This window comes from Bombus pascuorum, chromosome 1 (genome assembly GCF_905332965.1).
Source record: "Bombus pascuorum chromosome 1, iyBomPasc1.1, whole genome shotgun sequence".
Taxonomy (NCBI): domain Eukaryota; kingdom Metazoa; phylum Arthropoda; class Insecta; order Hymenoptera; family Apidae; genus Bombus; species Bombus pascuorum.
In genome coordinates, this window is record NC_083488.1 from 14880229 (window position 1) to 14899770 (window position 19542).

General features: G+C 28.1%; 1 protein-coding gene across 1 annotated transcript in view; it reads right to left on the bottom strand.

The window, feature by feature from the left end:
- The window catches only part of LOC132905496 (serine-rich adhesin for platelets-like), a 134307-nt gene that overhangs the window by 68955 nt on the left and 45810 nt on the right, over positions 1 to 19542 (bottom strand). The window contains exons 4-7 of the mRNA XM_060956831.1: positions 11534 to 11627; positions 11088 to 11428; positions 10233 to 10448; positions 1332 to 1371 (exon numbers count right to left, since the gene is read on the bottom strand). Coding sequence (XP_060812814.1) covers positions 1332 to 1371; positions 10233 to 10448; positions 11088 to 11428; positions 11534 to 11627 — 691 coding nt within the window. The remainder of the gene's footprint in view (positions 1 to 1331; positions 1372 to 10232; positions 10449 to 11087; positions 11429 to 11533; positions 11628 to 19542) is intronic.

The window sequence follows — 19542 nt, forward strand, 5'->3', positions numbered from 1 at the left end:
AATGCTAGTGGAATTTCAAAATGTTTCCAAACTTCGTATAACATAATATGTACATATATCAATAAAAAGTTCTTGTTTCTACAAATGTTCAAAAACTTTCATGACGTAAGCCACTGTAAACAAGATACAATACCGCTCATAATCATCCGGATACTTTGATCGATTTGCATTGATGCATATTAGTAATATATATTATTAATACATATGAACTAATATTAGAATCACCAATGATTGAAGCACAAAACTTGCATTGGAAGAATCAAAATGGACAGTATTAATAATAATATTTCATACACAAAACTAACACAATTGTATTATATATTATTTAATTTATACTATTGTATCTTGATATACTATTATTAATAATATATTACTAATAATTAATATTTATTATATATAATATATAATATATATTATTCATAATTAAATAATGAAAATTAGTAATATATATATATAGTATATATAGTATACCAGAAAGTCTCTCTTATAATTAAGTTAAATTTTGTAATTTATTAATCATGATTTAATCACGATATTCAGTCATTTAGAAGAACCATTTCCACCTTGATAATTTGAAGCTAAACAATCTGAAGATTCCGAATTTTTTAAATAATGAAACTATTCCGAAATGTTGGGACCTTATAGAAGAAAATTTCATTATTACATATTAGGTTTTGAAAAGCGATGTTATTATGTCATAATACCTTATGATATAGCGAAAAATCTGTAATAACAACAAATAATAGAATTATCATTGATTTCTTTTCATTTTTGACTTTGCAGTTGAATTATATTCTCCAAATAATCACGTACCGGAATATTTCTGAGCAATAGCGTATGTATGTGTACAGTATCTAAATATTGAGAAATTGTAATATACGTTTATGTAACATTATCTCATAGTTGTAATGTGATTATTGTAGAAGAGGTATATAATATGTTCTTAATGTAATCTAAATTTTCCTTAAAAATATTTTATGTTTTTTAAAACTTTCATCTTTTTAATTAGAAACGTTATATACGTATATAAATATAGATATCTATATGTATATATGTATTTATTTTTAATAGACGTACTGACTTTTATTTAATTGATTATACATAATATGTCACAACATGTCATGACAGTATAAAAAGTAACTAAAAAACATGTAATTTTGTTTTTCAGACACTATCAGTCAGACACCATCAGTCAGACATCATCATATACATATCTCAGTTATTTCGACATGTATGTATGGTCGTTATTACTTAAATGTTTATGTTGTTGGAACTAATAATCAGACACACGATTCCAAATCTAATTAAATATAAAACGTATTTATACTTACTTTGTGAAGCTGTTTGAGACTGATGTTGGGCTGCAGTTCTCTGTAACAGCAACAAACGTTTGTTTTAAACGCATTGTACATTATTGAAGTAGGATAGAAGTAACTAATATGTTTGAAGATTGCAGGAAAGTTACATACAGTGCTGGACAAAAGTATTGGCACAGCAAGATTGTTATGATACAAATGCTTATAACTATTAAACAAATTGATTTAAACAAAAAACTTTTTGACGTATTTATTTATTATCTATCCTAGTTTATTACATAACAAGAGCAACAATATAAATAAAATAATACGCAAAATAATAACAAAAATATATTTTTTGAACATTTTATGGGTGGACAAAAGTATTGGCACAGTAGAATATTTACGCTTATAACTAATTACATAATAAACTTCTAATATTTTGTTGGCAGTCCTTTTCTTTTAAGGACTTCCTTTAATCTTCTTAATTATAACACTCGATCAGTGAAACTGGAGACTTCAGTTATTAAACAACAAAAAACCAAGAAAGAGTAATAATGTCTAGAAAAACGAAAGAAACCACAATTGAAGAAAGAAAAATAATATTAAATTTATATAAGATGAATAAATCTTACAACGAAATTGCACAAATCATAAACAGAAGTCGTTTTACTGTGCGTTCAGTCATAAAACGCTTTAAAAGTGAAGAAAATCTAGAGAATCAAATTAGGAGTGGTCGCCCTTCTAAGGTAACAATTCGAGAAAAAAGGAAAATCGTAAATATTGTAAAGAAGGATCCAAAAACTAATTCGACTGAAATTGCTTCGATGTTAAAAGCTGAGTGTGAAAAAGAAGTAAGTACCAAAACTGTACGTAGGGTATTGAAGGATGCCGGTTATTCTGCCCGTGCAGCACGAAGAAAGCCCTACATCAGTAAAATAAACCAAAAGAAAAGAGTGGAATTCGCGAAAGAGTTTGTTACGAAAGATACTGATTTTTGGGAAAAGATCATGTTTTCAGATGAAAGTAAGTTTAATATTTTTAAATCTGACGGCAGAATATTAGTATGGCGAAAACCCAACACAGAGATGGACGAACTGAATCTGCAAGCCACCATGAAACATGGGGGTGGTGGTTTAATGGTGTGGGGATGTATGGCATCATCGGGTGTAGGAGAACTTATATTCATTGATGAGATAATGGATGAATATGTATATTTAAATATACTCAAGCAAAATCTTTTGAAAAGTACTCAAAAATTAAACCTCCCCAGGGATTTCTATTTTCAGCAGGATCGAGATCCTAAACATATGGCGTATATTGTTCGTCAGTGGATAATATATAATACTGCCCACACATTAAACACACCACCTCAAAGTCCCGATATGAATCCCATTGAGCACGTGTGGAACGAATTGGAAAAAAGAATTAGGAAACATAATATCACAAGCAAGTCTGAACTGAAGAAAGTTCTTCTGCAGGAATGGAGCAATATTGTACCTGAATTCACTAAAAAATTAGTCCACTCGATGCCCAGAAGATTAAAGGAAGTCCTTAAAAGAAAAGGACTGCCAACAAAATATTAGAAGTTTATTATGTAATTAGTTATAAGCGTAAATATTCTACTGTGCCAATAGTTTTGTCCACCCATAAAATGTTCAAAAAATATATTTTTGTTATTATTTTGCGTATTATTTTATTTATATTGTTGCTCTTGTTATGTAATAAACTAGAATAGATAATAAATAAATACGTCAAAAAGTTTTTTGTTTAAATCAATTTGTTTAGTAGTTATAAGCATTTCTATCATAACAATCATGCTGTGCCAATACTTTTGTCCAGCACTGTAAATACATTTTCGATGATTCTTGATTTTAATAACATTATGACTATAAAGAAATGTTTCAATATAAAATACATCGCTAAAAATAGGAAAAGCCTGTTAATTTTCTAAAAGTTAAAGATATAATTTGTAAAGCAAACATATATAAACATTTTAACATTTTAAAAAACAAAATAAAAGAACTTGATAAATTGACAACGTACTAAATTTTTAAATTGCTCCTCGATACAAAATAGAAAATGTAATTGAAATGTATTGTTCCTGTACTGTTCGTTTGTACAAAGATCAGTTTTAACATTATACAGTACGGACTGTCACGTACCGTTACCGGAGCGACACCAGCACGGGAACATTGAAACATACATTTTAAATAAGATCGTTCACACTATCCATCCTCAATCGTTACGTTACATTGTCGTTACGTGACGGTCCGCATCGTATAGTGTAAATTGACTTTAAGAGATATATTCAATATTCATTGCAATGATGATTATTACAAACCATTAAAATCATTGACATTTTATATCTTAAAAAATATATTATATAATAAAATAATAAATTTTAAGTACATTTTGGAGAATCAACCGTATCCCTGATGCTTCGAGACTCTTCGAATCTAAGGAACGACTTCTTGGTTTTCCTTCTAAATAATCATCCTTTTTTCCACCTTTTATCCATCGAAAATACGACGACATATTGCACTTTCAACTTATTACGCACTAACACAGTATCACATATATAATCACATAATTTCAAATCTGACAATATGAAGTTTGTTCACTGTATTCTTATAGATGTAAAAGAAATCAGATAGATTAATTTTGTCAATTAATTTCTGAATTAAAATTATTATTTCAAACCTACATTATAAAGAGACAAAATTAAAATGTGAAAAGTGAAAATAAGGTATAGAAGGCATAATAATAAAACATAGAAGTGATTTACCAAAAGGGATGTAGAAAATACTGATATTTAACTGTCAAGTTCGATGAGTTGATAATTCAACGGTGAACAATGATAACAGGTTGCCTGAACGATATTGTTTATGGCAAAATTGTACTAGTAATGCTTTCTGTCAACCGGATATAGAGGAACATTCCATCCATGAATAATTAAGTGTGATAAAAATGACTACGTATTTTCAAATATTATTTAAATCTTCTCGCTAATAAAATCAGTTCATTATAGATAACGAAGTTACGAAAAGGTTTGTTCTTTACGATATCACAAAGAATACCGTAGATTGAATATGATAACAACTAAACGTTAAAATGCAATAGCTTTACATTTGCATCGTAAATTCTCAGGTGACACGTTTTTATCAAAATACGTTTTATGAAAATATTTACACGTTCAAAATGTACCATGCGGTAGATGAGAATTAACTATAACGTTATCCAAATTAGATTAAACTAAATTCAATGTATATACATACATATTATCGTAAAATCATATATAATATTTTATAGTAAAAAGATATAGTAAGTATTTTATAATAGAAATTACTGAAAATCGAAGCTATTATAGATACATTATTACATTATAATCAAAATATATATGTAGCTACTATTAACATTGTGAATTTGCAGTTTTTCAATATTATTGTTATAAGTTTATCACTTAATTGTTGTAATACTACGAAACTGTAGTTCACAAAATTGTTTAAAAATTCTACTCTGAACTTTTGAACTTACTTTTTAGAAAATAGATAATCAAACGTTACAACACGCGCAATAGGTTTAAAACACAGCTGCCATTACGATACTCACGTGAATTCCTCACTCTACTATTATCATAGTTGAATTTATTCAAATACATTTAAGGCTGATCAATTTTTGAAGTCGTACCTTAACGACTATGGTATTTTTCTGTTTTAAATAACAGTTCCTGTAACTATTTTTATTTTATACGTATAAAGTCGATCGTTTATGATACGTGACAACTCGGTCTTGCTGATCATAAATAATTTATTCTGCTGAACAAATTTACATTTTCTGGAATTAAATTACTGATAATTTATACGTGAACCTGACTCCGATCTCTAATTCCATGCATATACATATATGGAAAACCAATATTAATTCTTTAACAGTTGTAAGAATTAATGTTATTTTTAATACTTTATGAACAAAATAACCCACATTTTTTTTTTTACATTATTAACGACACAATGCCGCCATAAAGACATAATACTCATTTTAACTCATTTAATATCATAAACAGAAAACTGATAATATGAGAACCAATAAATATGTAATGCAGTTACTATATAGTAACAAAGCGAGAGATAAAATATAAAGAGTATATTCCATCTTTTTGTATGTGTCTGTATTATTCCTGTAGCATCTATTAATCTTCTAAAATTAGAAGAAATAGCCAAGCAAGTTATCAAGTAAAACAAATCTCAATATTTTTCATATGAAACTCTTTCTTATATCTAATCAATTATTTCCACAAGTTTCGCAATCATCGATATTTTTTGTATCTACATACTTCAATCTGACTAACGATAAGTTCTCTATTTGTAACAATTATAAGTTTCCATACTTGATAGCAAAATAGTCTGTAATTAACTATTTCTTTTAACAAGTAAATAACGTTCCGATTATAAATTACCAATGTAAGAAACATAATAAAGTAAGAAAATCATAAAAACATCGACGATCATCCGATCGAATATTTTAACATTATGCAAATGATCGCGCCGTCTCGTTTTAACGGAAGAATCGCCATCATTTACACAGGTTATTGTATTGAGGAGAAAAAAAAGAAGATACGCAGAGTACAATAGTTCACTTTAAACTTGAAGACTATCGATTTAGGTTATCGAGCAAAGGAGCTCCAAATATTTCCAGAAATTGGCTAAACATCCAATTTAGACGTGACAGGTATAATAAAGATACAATGAAAATATTCCTATCGTATTATATACTCCATACATCAATGCAGTGTATTTCACAATATGCTACATATGTCTATTGTCTGGACATAAACGATTCGCAAAAATTCTAAAATCGCTAACAATCCTTAATTATAGACCACTTGCTTCTGAAATAAATTAGAACTTCTGTTTTATCGCTATAATTTAATGGAGGGATTTTAATCTGTTATTCGGAAAAGATAAGTTAATTAGTTATTCGAAATTTCTCTCTTCTTTATTTAGAGGTCACTTTTTACGTGGCGTTCCATTTCTATTACAAATCAATTAAATAATAATATCCTTTAGAAGGATTAAAAATTAGAACTATCCTAATTGTAATTGATCTATTTTTATTAATTTTTAATTTCATAATTGTATGTAAAAGGTTTTTGTTAATGGGATGACTCACTCGACAGGTTAAAAAATTCAACGCTTAAATATTTCGCGCTTGCCATTGAATTAATCTTAACAAAGAAATTAATAATAAAACAGTAAAGCAATTTACGATTACATTAAACTAATGTTAATAACTCAGCGATTTATGAAATAAAATGACTAAACGTAATGTTTGTGAAATTATATGATACTCTGATAATGGTAAGATGTAATACTCTGTACTGTGTAACTTGATGGTTAAAGATAGCAAGAAAAAAAAGTATTTTCATAAGTTGTTGGGGCATTGTATTCGAAGCGGAGATTGGCGAAAAAGTGAAGGAAGAGAGGTTGAAGAAAAGTAGCATAAAACTGCTAGCTTTCAATTTAGAAGAACTAAACAATGCAATGGCGAGAAGCTTTGTCAATGAACTCGAGACATCCTTCACGACCGTAAGTTACCATTCAGCGTCTTTTATGTCGCAGTTAAGAAGACTGTGACTATACGATATTTTTTATTCAATAAGTTGAACGAATATAAATATACTTATGACCTTACTACTAGAAAGACTTAAATATTTTAATGATAACATAGAATTGTAATTTTGCAATAATAAATATAAAAATACAGTTATAAACACGATCAAACTACAATTTTCCTAAAAAAAAAAAAAAATTCCGGAATGTTTAAGGTTTAGAATATCAAAAGTCATTGTAAATCTGAAATAATCACTAGAAGCAACATTTCTTTAGTCCGAAAATATTCTTTGATCTTAGGAAAAGAACTGTGACGAACTGTTTAGAAGAAGAGACTAATTTTTTATAACTAAATATTGGAACGTGACTCCAACTTGCTTTCATAATTTTCTTATTTTATTTAATAGTTCATCAATCCATAAAAAAAGTAAGTTCTGCACACACACATATGCACACTATAATAGTACTACAATGTACATATGTATGAAAATACTGATTACTATGAGATAAGATATCACTTACAAAATAAGCCAGACAGCAAATATAAATAATCGAGAATCACGTTACTCAAGACAAATTTTCAATTTTCTGTTACTTTACAGTCACAAATCTAAAATTAAGAATAATTTTCACCACTAGAGTTTTCCTCCTAATAAATTAAGTTAAAAGAAAAACTAAATCTCTAATTGGAATAACAAACTGTGGCTGTGTAACACGTGAAAACGGATGTGATCACGATTAAAGAAGTTTGATCACGATTGAAATTTCACCAGAATAACACACTGTAAATCTTCCATAAGATTAGAAATGGATCGGTTAGAAATAAGCACGCGCGATTCAAATCGAAAATACGTTTTCCTAGCACCGTCAACGTTGCAAGTTCCGTAGCTCACTGAGTGAAAAACAGCGCCTTTGAATCCGTCTTTTTCCCCGCTCTCTGTGCTCATACACGCACATCCACACGCTTAAGTTGCTTACATATGCACAAACGTACATAGATGTATATACGCATAACTCCCACCGAAATCTCCACGTCATAGACTCTTCTGTCTATACACATGTGCATGTATGTATTTAAACCACCTGCCCAACGACTTAAATACTGCATATTGAACTGAATCGTAGCTAATGAGAAATTACAATTAACATAAATATCAACTTCGATGTAAGAGATAGTATGGCATAAATAAGGAACTTTCATTTTAGACAGTACATTACGAATTGATATTAGATATACGATGAATATTATATATGTAAATTGTTTTAATAAATAATTCGCGAGTAGAATAGTTTTCTTGAATAATTGTAGTACGAAATCAAATATCAGAAAATTATGTGATCTACATTTTCCTTCCTCTATTTATTAAGACAACGTAGCTCTTTTAGTGAAAGATAATAAGCTAGCAGCTTTGAATGATTTTCATTCAAATAAATTGAATAAAATTATTTTCATTTTAATTAAAAATTATTTCGTCTACCCTTCTTCCTTTTTTTTTAACTGATACGTTTTTCAAGCGAAATAAATTCACGGTAATATTCTTGATTGAAACAAATTAAGTTTAGTTTTTACGGGAAATCAGTGAAAATAAATTCGATAAATATAAAATCCTAATAAATTAAATGTAATGTAAATGTAATAAATTAAATTTTAATAAATTAAATTCAACATAAAATAAATTAATGGTAATAATTTTGTTTATTGCAAAGTTTGGAAAAGAATATGTCTTTCTATTCAATTAAATTTGAAGTGAAATATATTAATTAAACTTTCGCACTTACTTCAAAGTTTACGCATGTACCACTTTGCGTAAAATAACCTAAACCGTAAGAATCAGAAATAAGTTTCTCAGCGAAGTGAAGAAATTTGCTACGATATTGTGATCGGTAAGAGAAACGAAACTGGTTTCAGCGCTAACGAGTCATGTGACGTGCGATGATACAACATACGTTCAAAGCGAAAGAGAATTTCATTGAAAATTATCTAAAAAAGATAATTTATTTCAGGGTCATACTGCGTATACAGAGAATATTCATTTAAATTAATGTATGTAATTGGGAAACGTAATCAGTGAACATACAACTATTTGTTTAACTTAATACGCAAAACGTATTAGCAGGTTTATTTCAAGAAAAGAAATAAGTTTTTTAGTTCTGATTCAAAGATTAACGTTAATTTTAGGAATGCATATAGGAGTTTTAGAAATCTACAGAATTTAAAACTGAAACAAAAACACAAAATCCTCACAGTGGAACTTAAAATAATCAGTGACGAAACACGAGTTAGTGACTTCAATGTTTGAACAGATGCTGTTTACGACTTCATTACAAGAACGACCGTTGCTCAACCGATAGTTCCTTTTGTTTTATAGATACGAAACTTTTAGATTCTTATTGGAACATGAAAATAAATAATGAATATTTAGCTTTAATATTGAAATCCAAATTCTGCTAAATAACATTTTTCATATAATAAGGAAAAATTACATAAAGTAAGTAATAAAACAACATGATTAAGGTTAGCATAATAGTAAAAAGAAAACACCATTTTTTAGAATTATAGTAAGGTGAATTGTGTAAAGAAAAGATGAATCGTCGACGTCAACACATGTGTTCTCTGCTTTCAAAGATCATCCTTTTGTTCCCTAAGATACTATTGTTAGGACGAACCAGCAGTGGTTATTTGTTACAAAAAGTCATGCTCTGTCGAGAGCAGAAACACTGGAATAAGATGCATGATGTAATTTTGAGTTCTTTACTTATATAGTGTAGAACTCAAGGAATGACTTGAATATAACCAAAGAAGATTATCTAAACTTCTTACTTCTCTTATTCAAAGTTCGAGAAGTTTTTTACAATGGTATATTTAATTAATAATTTAAAATTCATAACCCGAGGATTGCATAGTAAAACAAAAATATTGTATGAAAGTTAAACAATCATTTTGTCTACCAATTGAAATACTAGATGTATGCAAATTGTATTTAATATTCCTTATTAAAAGAATGTAAAATATATAATGATTATATTTGTTGACTCGGACGTTGTATATTAATTTATTCGCATTAATTATGTAATCATATTTACGTGTGTTTTGCATATGCATGTATAATAGAGAATTTTATCTACAAACGAATCGGCTCGAACATTTAATAATTACTAATCGTTAATATTATAATGCTAAAGTCGACATCTATTTTAAATTCTAGATCGGTAATTATATGCACATAGTAATCATCATTGCAAGCTGCAGCCAATATACATATATTCTTATAACGTTTTAACTTTGGAAAAGATACAAAATGTAGCATAAAATTAAATTGCTCACCGCTTTTCGTTTATCTTCAGCACTAAGAGCACTGTGACTCCTATGCCTAATGAGATCCATAACTTTGCTAACAGGATTTCTGCTACTTTCTGAACCTGCTCGAGGACGTCCCATAGGTTCTTTACCTTCCTTATGATCCTTACTGTCTTTGTGATGATCCTTATCCGTACGTACGTCTGTTGACGAGCTCCCATGTGAGCCTCTATGCAATGAATGCTGCAAAATATCCAATGGTATTCAATTAATGTAATACTGTAATCTTTTTCTTGATTTTTTCAATATAAATATATGTAAATTCATTATTTATTTTAAAATCAATTGGCTGTTCTAATTAACTATGTACTCTTTATATTTTCTATATGAATCTGTTATTTTCTTTAATCGTTTCCTTTTTTTCTTGTGAAAAGCTTTCATTATAATACACTTGAATCATGAAAGCTGCAGTACTTTCTAACCGTATAATCTAATATAAATTACAGAATAAAATAATCTGTGATAAACATATAGTGATGTGCAAATGTTTCTAACCAGATAGATTTTTCACTTTATTTTTCAAAAAAGATATCTAGAAGAAGTTCAACTAATATTAAACAGAAGAAAACAGTATCACACATGAACAATATCATACAAATATATAATATTGTAATTATAAAAAATGTATCTCATGTAAAAATTTTCGCATGACACTGTACTTGCAAGTCTATATACTCTACTTTAAATACATCCTCTAATAATAAGTATTATGCATCTAATCAATAACAAAACACAATAACATAGAAAGTCATGTGCATTTCCCAAATTGATACCAAACAGCTAATTGATGTTGATCAATGGGTATCAGAATTATCATTGTACCTGCACGGCACTCTTCATATTCGCTATAATACTGGGCTTTCTTTTGCTAGCATCAGATTTACTTCTCGGTCTAAACGCATCGAATAGCGCTGGTTTTTTAGTAGGGCTAGCCGTATCATCGACAGTGCCACCACCGCTTCTTCTGCGTTCCGCGCTATTACTACGGCTATTACTGCGACTGGTGGAGCCTGATCGCGTGCCAGAAGCTTTTCTGCCACCTTTGCTTGAACTTGACGAACTCGAAGGTTCCGCCTGTTGCGGAAGAGGAGTCGACTTTCCAGAACCAGGAGCGCTTCCTGAGGTCGGCTTCCTGATTGTTCTCGAATGCGAGCCCCATGTTCCTATCATGATTGAAAAAACATATTCGATATGTAAATAACATCAGAGACAAATCAGGTAAGTAACTTAACCATATATAATTACACGATAAAATACAATCATCTCACCTGCACGTGGCCTATGACCTTGATCGTGAGAGGCATGACCCGCTGTATCTGCATCTTCTGTTACGATTGTCGGCAAAGGTTGCGATCCAAGTTCCTGTAAAAATCAGTATAACAGTCATTATGTATGTACGTACGTACATAGATATATTATAAACAATGTTCAATATTGCAATATCGAGAATTAAAATTGTAATTTCAATTACTTTTATGTTTTTATTAAATTCTCGATTATTAAAATTCGCTACTATTTTAGTTTCGATAATCGTACTTTACTACCTTAAAGTTCAGAGAATAAATACTATCAATTTTGACTATTTTAAAGTGTTCGACATACAATTTCAATCATTTTATACATTACCATCTCGATTATTGAAATATAATGATTTTGTTGAAATAAAATATAGTCATTTTAATTTCAATTATTAAAATTCATTGCTATTTTAATGTGGATTATTTTTAAGCTTCAGAAAACCGATATTGTTAATTTTAATTCTTTGAGAGAATGTTTAGTATGTTGGACTTTCAATCACATACTTTTATTAAAATATTTTACTACTTTCATTCCAGTTTCTGGAATTGACTTTTATTTGGATTTCAACTGTTGTACTTTACTATCTTAGGTTACAGAGAGCAAATACACACCGGTACACTTCACAGGGGAGAATTTATCGGTTAATAGAAAGACTAATTGGTTGACACGTTGGAAGATGAATGAAAATATAGTTGCAATGAAGTATTATTGTCCACAGATATAAAACGACACAATAAGACGATTAGATACTGTTGTATAATCAAGAACTAGGTGATATAATGTTTTATATTTAGCTAGATTATCTTTGATGACTTTCTTGCAAAGTATCTTGCAAGAGGAAATTTTGACACGTTCACATGCTTTCTCAGAATAGATATGTTTCGTGATATCTTTGCAAATGTGAGCGTAAATTGCCTTATCATAAACAACAGTGAACACGTTCGATTTTTCATCCATGTTAATCTTTGTTTATCGTTGCTAATTTTTTGTCGTTTCCAAGTTATATTTAACAATGAATACATGGTGAAATATTTATTTAATACATTGGGATGTTTACACTAAACTCTGTCTCAATTTGACTAATCTTACTATTTCTATTTACGTTTATGTTTATTGTTTTGAATAATGAAGAACACACATAAATGAAACAGAACGAAAAGATAGGTGTCATTATTAACCAGTTAGCTATTTTTGACGAGTATACTCGTCATGAAGAAATAACAATATTTTGTGTTATGACGAGATCTGTCAGTGATAAAATTAAAAAATAAAAGAGTTATTTAATTACAACTTTCTATATTATAGTTCTATATTATAACAGTTACAAACATTCTGTGTTTGACGAGTATACTCGTTATCTCTTTTTTACGGCACATTTTAGGCACATACTTTTCAAAGAGGTTGCAACAACTAACCGGTTAATTAATTAATTTCGCAGAAATTTAATATGACAAAGACAGAATATTTTCAACATTTTTTTGAAGTAATAAAATTTATTCTTGATGAATATCTCGTATAATGCTTGCCTTTATTACCAATGCAATAAGTATAAATATATGTAAGTATTGTATATATAAAAGCATTTATGTACTTATAACGTAATTCGACAATTCGAAACATAGTTAAGTGTATTACTTAGTACTTAATAGATAAATTTTGACAGAAATAAAGCTTTATAAGAAAGAAATGTTTTCTAGCCCTCCGTCGTCGAATGTTTTGGTTATATTATATTTTATGATTTAAACTAATACATTTCTTTTTATTTTTTTTATTAGATAAAAAATAAATTTATATCAATGATTATTGCAAAAACATACAGATTTTGTTTCAACCAGATTAATCGGAAAATATCTATAATCTACATATAGATACCATAAAAAGCCAAATGTTCTCAAGTATTAAATAATTTGTGTACTATTGGGGTTTATTTTTTCATGTATAATTATCCTCTTGCTAATTATACTACCAGAATTCTGTGTGTGTGTGTGAGTGCGCGCGCGCGTGTATTAGCAAAATTATAAAGAACAATACAACAGCATTGAACATGTCCCGAAAGAACAGCACAGTTGAGAATCTATTAAAAGAGAAAAACAGAATCTATGTTATATCCAAATCTAGGATAGCCAGCTGTTCCTCCAATTTTCCGACTATTTTACTACGATGGAAAAGGTAAGTACATGGAAACAATCTCAAGGTTTAATATCGCAATAAACTGAAAATCTTAGATTGCTTTTAATTCAAAGACTCGATTTGTATATATTTCTTTTTTTCTTTTATCGAATAATACTATTTTGACATAGAAAGATAGATACCTACATGCCAAACGTACATATCTGTTAGTATGTATATTCAAATCAAAAAGTGAACTTTGAGATTTTAACGTTACAATCAAATTTTAATAATTTAAATAATAACAGCAAAGCAACAGAAGGTTTGTTTAATCCCATGAGGTATGTATTTTTTTTATAATTTAATTGTTAAAAAACAGTATTTTATTAATTTCAACGTGGAAAGAAGTATTCACGTTTCGTTTAAAGTAACAAAAATGGAAGACGACGTACTTTATTGGTAAAATTGAAAATGTATTGTTGACAATTTATTATCCTTTATCCAAATGATCTTTTCAAATTAAATGTAACATTCCTTTATATTAAACAGTAAGATGGATCATCGAGATAACACATTGTGTTTCGTAATTCGTACACTGTATTACGAATTCTTGGAATATATCCAATTATATCGACGGATCAATTGAAGTACTTTCACTGAATGATAATCAAAGTCTATTGTAAATGATCTGCTACTTGTCTTACGTCTTACACCTATTCATGAAAACATTTGTAACAAAAAGTAACTTCTTTATCCTTGCCGGTTCTATATATTATAAAAATGTCTTATATAATCAACAATTTCAATTCGATTCAAGAATTTTTTTATAATACATTAAGATTATTAAGAAATTAATATTAAATATTAAATTTATACTTGGACTAATTTCGATTTAATTTCCTATCTGCATCTCCAAAATTGCTTTAGACCATAATTCAAAATATTTATATATATTTACTTTAATATTTATTTTCATTTATTAGAAATTATTATTCTTCTGTAAGATACATTACACAGTATGGTATCAATTATCGATTGTCAATAACATAAGAAATACATTATATGCTTTAATCTTAATCGATCCAAGATTCCACTTTCGTATCTATGATCATTGATTATTATCATGCTGTACTTCATTATGTACATGTATCTTATATTTTTATTTATTAACATATCGATATACACATATCGTTCGAACAGATAACATTTATTTACTGTTTAATGCAAAAATTAATCAAAAGAAAATATGCAGTTTCATACTTTTATATAAGACACTTAATTAACCCTTAAAAACTATCATTAAAGGAAATCATATTTATTCTATCTTCTTTTTATCTTATTATTTAATTTGTACTTCACAATTTGTCCAGCTGGGCATTAGGTAAATTTTTCTAGCTATTATTCTGTCATGAGTGAATTTTCACAGCAATATATTTTTAGTATTAATAAACTGCAATAAACGCACTTAAATGCCTCATAATTATTCAATATGAAGTGAAAAGTGGAGAACATACTTTACAAATTAATATTTAAGTATTATGCAAATAACGTTATAAATATAATAATATAAAACAAAATTCACAATTTGTACAATTTCATTCATGATAGTCTTCAAGGATTCATTGTATATCATTATTATTCAAATTAATTCTGTTTCGTACCCTTTTCGCACAATCTGGCACCAGATCACTAAGCAAGCTCTCAGTAGCTTCTTGAAGTGCTCGTAAAACAAAAATTTTGGGGATCATACATATTATGATGCGCGCGCGCGCCTATGTGTATGCATGTGTGTAAAATATAAACTTATATAATATAATACAAGTTTAATCAAATATATTATTTTCCTGCACCATAGATACGTTTCTCGCGCATTTTTCATCGAATTATGACATCTATAGTGAACAGAATTTTTATATACATATGTATATATAATATATCTGTTCTTTCTAACGATTCACAGTGAATGGAATGATACTGTACTGATTCGTAGAGAAGCACAGACATGAAGAAACCATAGAAATTCAATCGATCGTTGTCATCGGCCGATTGTATTCACGCTCGTGGACATAAATTTTAATCCTATCTTCATATGATCCGCGTTAAAAGATTTTATTTCTGTTTCAATTCTTTCATTTTTGTATCACGCAGCAATTTTCGTTTCTTCGTATAAATATAAGTGTGCAAACTATAATTTTATATTAATTATGTATATTATATAATCAAATATCTTATTAAATATTGTTTTCTATATATTTAAAATAATAATAAGTATCTATAATATCGATCCACCATTATATGAATCTAGGATGGAATGTGGAATTGATCAACAAATATAACGTGACAATATAACGTTGATACGAATCTTGGTACTCTAATTTCTCAGGACTATGTAAAAAGTATTATTAAATTTTACTTTAAAAAAGGAAGAGTATATAAGTAGTTATAATATTATACGTCCTTAACAAAAGTAAGTATCTATGGATACGTGGAATGCTATTTAATAGCATTTGCTTTTGAACAAAAGGTAAACATTTTGTCTGGATAGCGTAAGATTGCCTATGAGAACTGATAACAAGAAATTCTACTACATGCAATCACATTTTTCACTGTTTGACAAACAATTCACGTAACTATTATCTCGTGATGATAGACAAGAAATCTAGTGTAACAATCTCGATAAATAAGTCATAATTCTGAAAATCTAATGATCGTAGAAAACATTTAGACCAGATAAAAAAAGGATGATAGAGCATTTAGCAGAAGTACCACTAAAATGACGTGTAAAATAGTTTAGAAATAAAATCGATCTAAATGCAGAATTCTATTGAAACAAAACAAAAAAGAAACTTAAAAAATGTGAAAACAATAAGAATAAAACATATTTCGCGCATGAAATATCACGTAGTTTCTCGTGCAATTTGTATGTATATCCATTCGCTTTTCACTAGTTTTGTTGACCGAACAAAAATATTATATATCCCTAAATTCGCGAATCGTTTCGTTCAATGTTCCGAGCTCGACTGGCATTTTGAATTAACGTTGCGCTGGCCTGACGTCTGATACAATACGACTGAACTATATATGTACATGATATAGTGCGTAACGAATGTTATGAAACCAGAAATAAATCTAGTTTAAAATTGGCAGAGGGCAGAAAACAGTAAGAAAAATTGAGCATCTCAATGCCGCGTGAATATCATATTCTTTATATTATGTAGCAAAATATTTCGATTCAAATTTTCAAAATTTTCAAAAATTGTTAACCCAGCTGCATCCTTTCAGCCGTTTTAGAGTTTATTTATCGTTACTAATTTCTTAAATTTCAAGAAAGATGTAAAAGGATTTTTAGCATAAATATTTTTTTTATACGTTAAAAGTATTTTTATATATACATCAAAATAAGAATAGTATTAAGATTAAGACAAAAATTTAACCACATTAGATAGGACTAGCTCTTTCACTCTTCCCCAATTATCTTCCTCATTGATTCATTCCTAACATATTGCTCGAGTATTTCTTTTACAATTTTCAGAAACATTATCCTTTCTTAACATTAGAAATATTATGAGACTTTTTTTAGATTCTGCAGAAGATTCGGTTTACTTTGTCATACATTCACAGAAATACAGGAACAATGAAATAAATTTGGCTTATGTTTTTATTAAAAAACACAAAAGTCAAGATTGATTTTATGATAAATTAAAATATTTACATAAAAATAAATAACCAGTCGAGGACTGGGCGCTTGTAATAAGATCGTTCGATATCTAGAGGAGAGAGACGCAGTTTCTATGGAAAACGAAAACGAGTGCCAGCGACAATAAATAACAACCACGTCATTTATTCTTTGGAAAAACAAAGAATCTCTTGGTCAGTTTAAAAATTTTCCAGAAATGTATCAGATAGCAATTAAATACGTAGATTGGATCGTAAAACACATTACGTAAATATAAAATGTATTTGTACATATTGAATTTGGAAAAATCATAGCGAAATCTAAAAAAATTCTAACTAATTTAAAATATTAACAGTTTCGTTTAAAGTATTTTCTTTGTAAATTCGATGATTTTTTCATCTCTTACTACTAACCCTAACTTTAAGAGCCCTTTCTCAAAAAAATTGTCCATTCTTTTTATGTTGTTTATTAGTAATGAATTAATTAAAACATCTATTTCCACTTCTATTTCTACTTTTACTTCTTTCTTGAAGTATTCAATTTTCACATTGAATATGTTTTTTAAACACTACAATAATAATAATACAATATTTCAGATAATAAAATATTTGTAGTACCTATATTTTAGATATTAAAGTATATTTAAAAGTATATTGACGGATTCATTTGAATTTTGTACTTCGAAATTTTGTACTTTTGCTGTACTTCGAAAAAGTACATTATTTATGCGATGAAAACATTCTTTTGTGATTCTGTTAAATCAAATACAAATTGTATAGCTAATCATTAAAGCTTAAATCGATAAGATTACAAAATGTCTTATTCGACAGAAGACATACATGTATTCATATTGATATAATTTGTAGATAAATTGATAAATGAATATCCCGCTAAAATTGTCATTCTTTTAATTTTAAAATCGCTTCAGACCTACCCAAACTTTGAGTATTTTAAAAAATATAATAATTACAAACATCATAAAGACAGCCAAAGGAAAATAAGATCCAAAAATAATATTGAGCCAAGTGCATAAACCACATTCTGTATTAATTAAAAGAACATGAATATATGAATGAATACATATATACATATGTATACACAGTATATTTGAAAATATATAGATATTGTATATATTAAAAATATTTGAAACTTATATATAAAATATTCTTTAAAAAATAGATCGATTTATTTTTTAATGACAAATTTGTTATTTATATAATAGTAAATTATTTGATGTAATTCTTAGTATAGAACTTACTGTTTGCCATTGATTATTTTAGAGTATTTTACTTTAGAAATTAAATTCTGTGTTATATACATACATATGTGTATATTTGCAACGTATAGTAATGGATAAAAATTGGAACAGTGGAGAATAATACTTTACTTGGGATGAAATGATAATGCTAATGTATACTGTGCATATCCATGTTACATGTATAATACTATTCATTGAAATGATTGCATAAACTAAATTGAAAATATATAAATTTAGGATATGTTAAATTCATAACATGTGGCAAACTACAAACATTAACGCAAGAATCATTCAAGAATTTGGTAATTGAACAGTGTTAAACAGTGTTAACATTTCCAATTAGTATAGAATTGCTTTCTATCGATATCAAATTAAACTAAAAGTGCGGCAACAAGTTATTCAAATAGAAATACATTTGTTACTACAATTTATATTTCAATTCCGAATCGTGTTTTTCAATAATTCACATAGTCAGCATATAAAAAATTAAGAATATTCCTTTTAACGATCAGTACATCTCGTAACTATCCTCAAATTAAATGCGTGATTTCTCGTTTTAGTTTAGTTAAGAATAAAATTTAATCAGATTCTCTTAAAACATAGCAAATTTTTTACTCGTAGAAATGAGAATGATATTGAGCAAAAATTTGAAATCCGCAGTAGAATTAAACTTGTATTTTTTAATTTGTAAACCGATTCGTCCCTTAATCAGACACATCCGTAATTAGAAAATTAAAAGTTCACAAAGGCAGATCAATCTTAGTTAGCTCGATGTTACTTCTTAAGTATAAATACGATATAACTTATTTTTTAATACAGAACTGAAACTGCATATAGGAAAATACTGGATTCCTAAATAAAGAAATTAGTACAATGCCCGACAGATTGATAATTCAAATGTATGTATAATGTATTAATAATTTTGAAATTGAGGA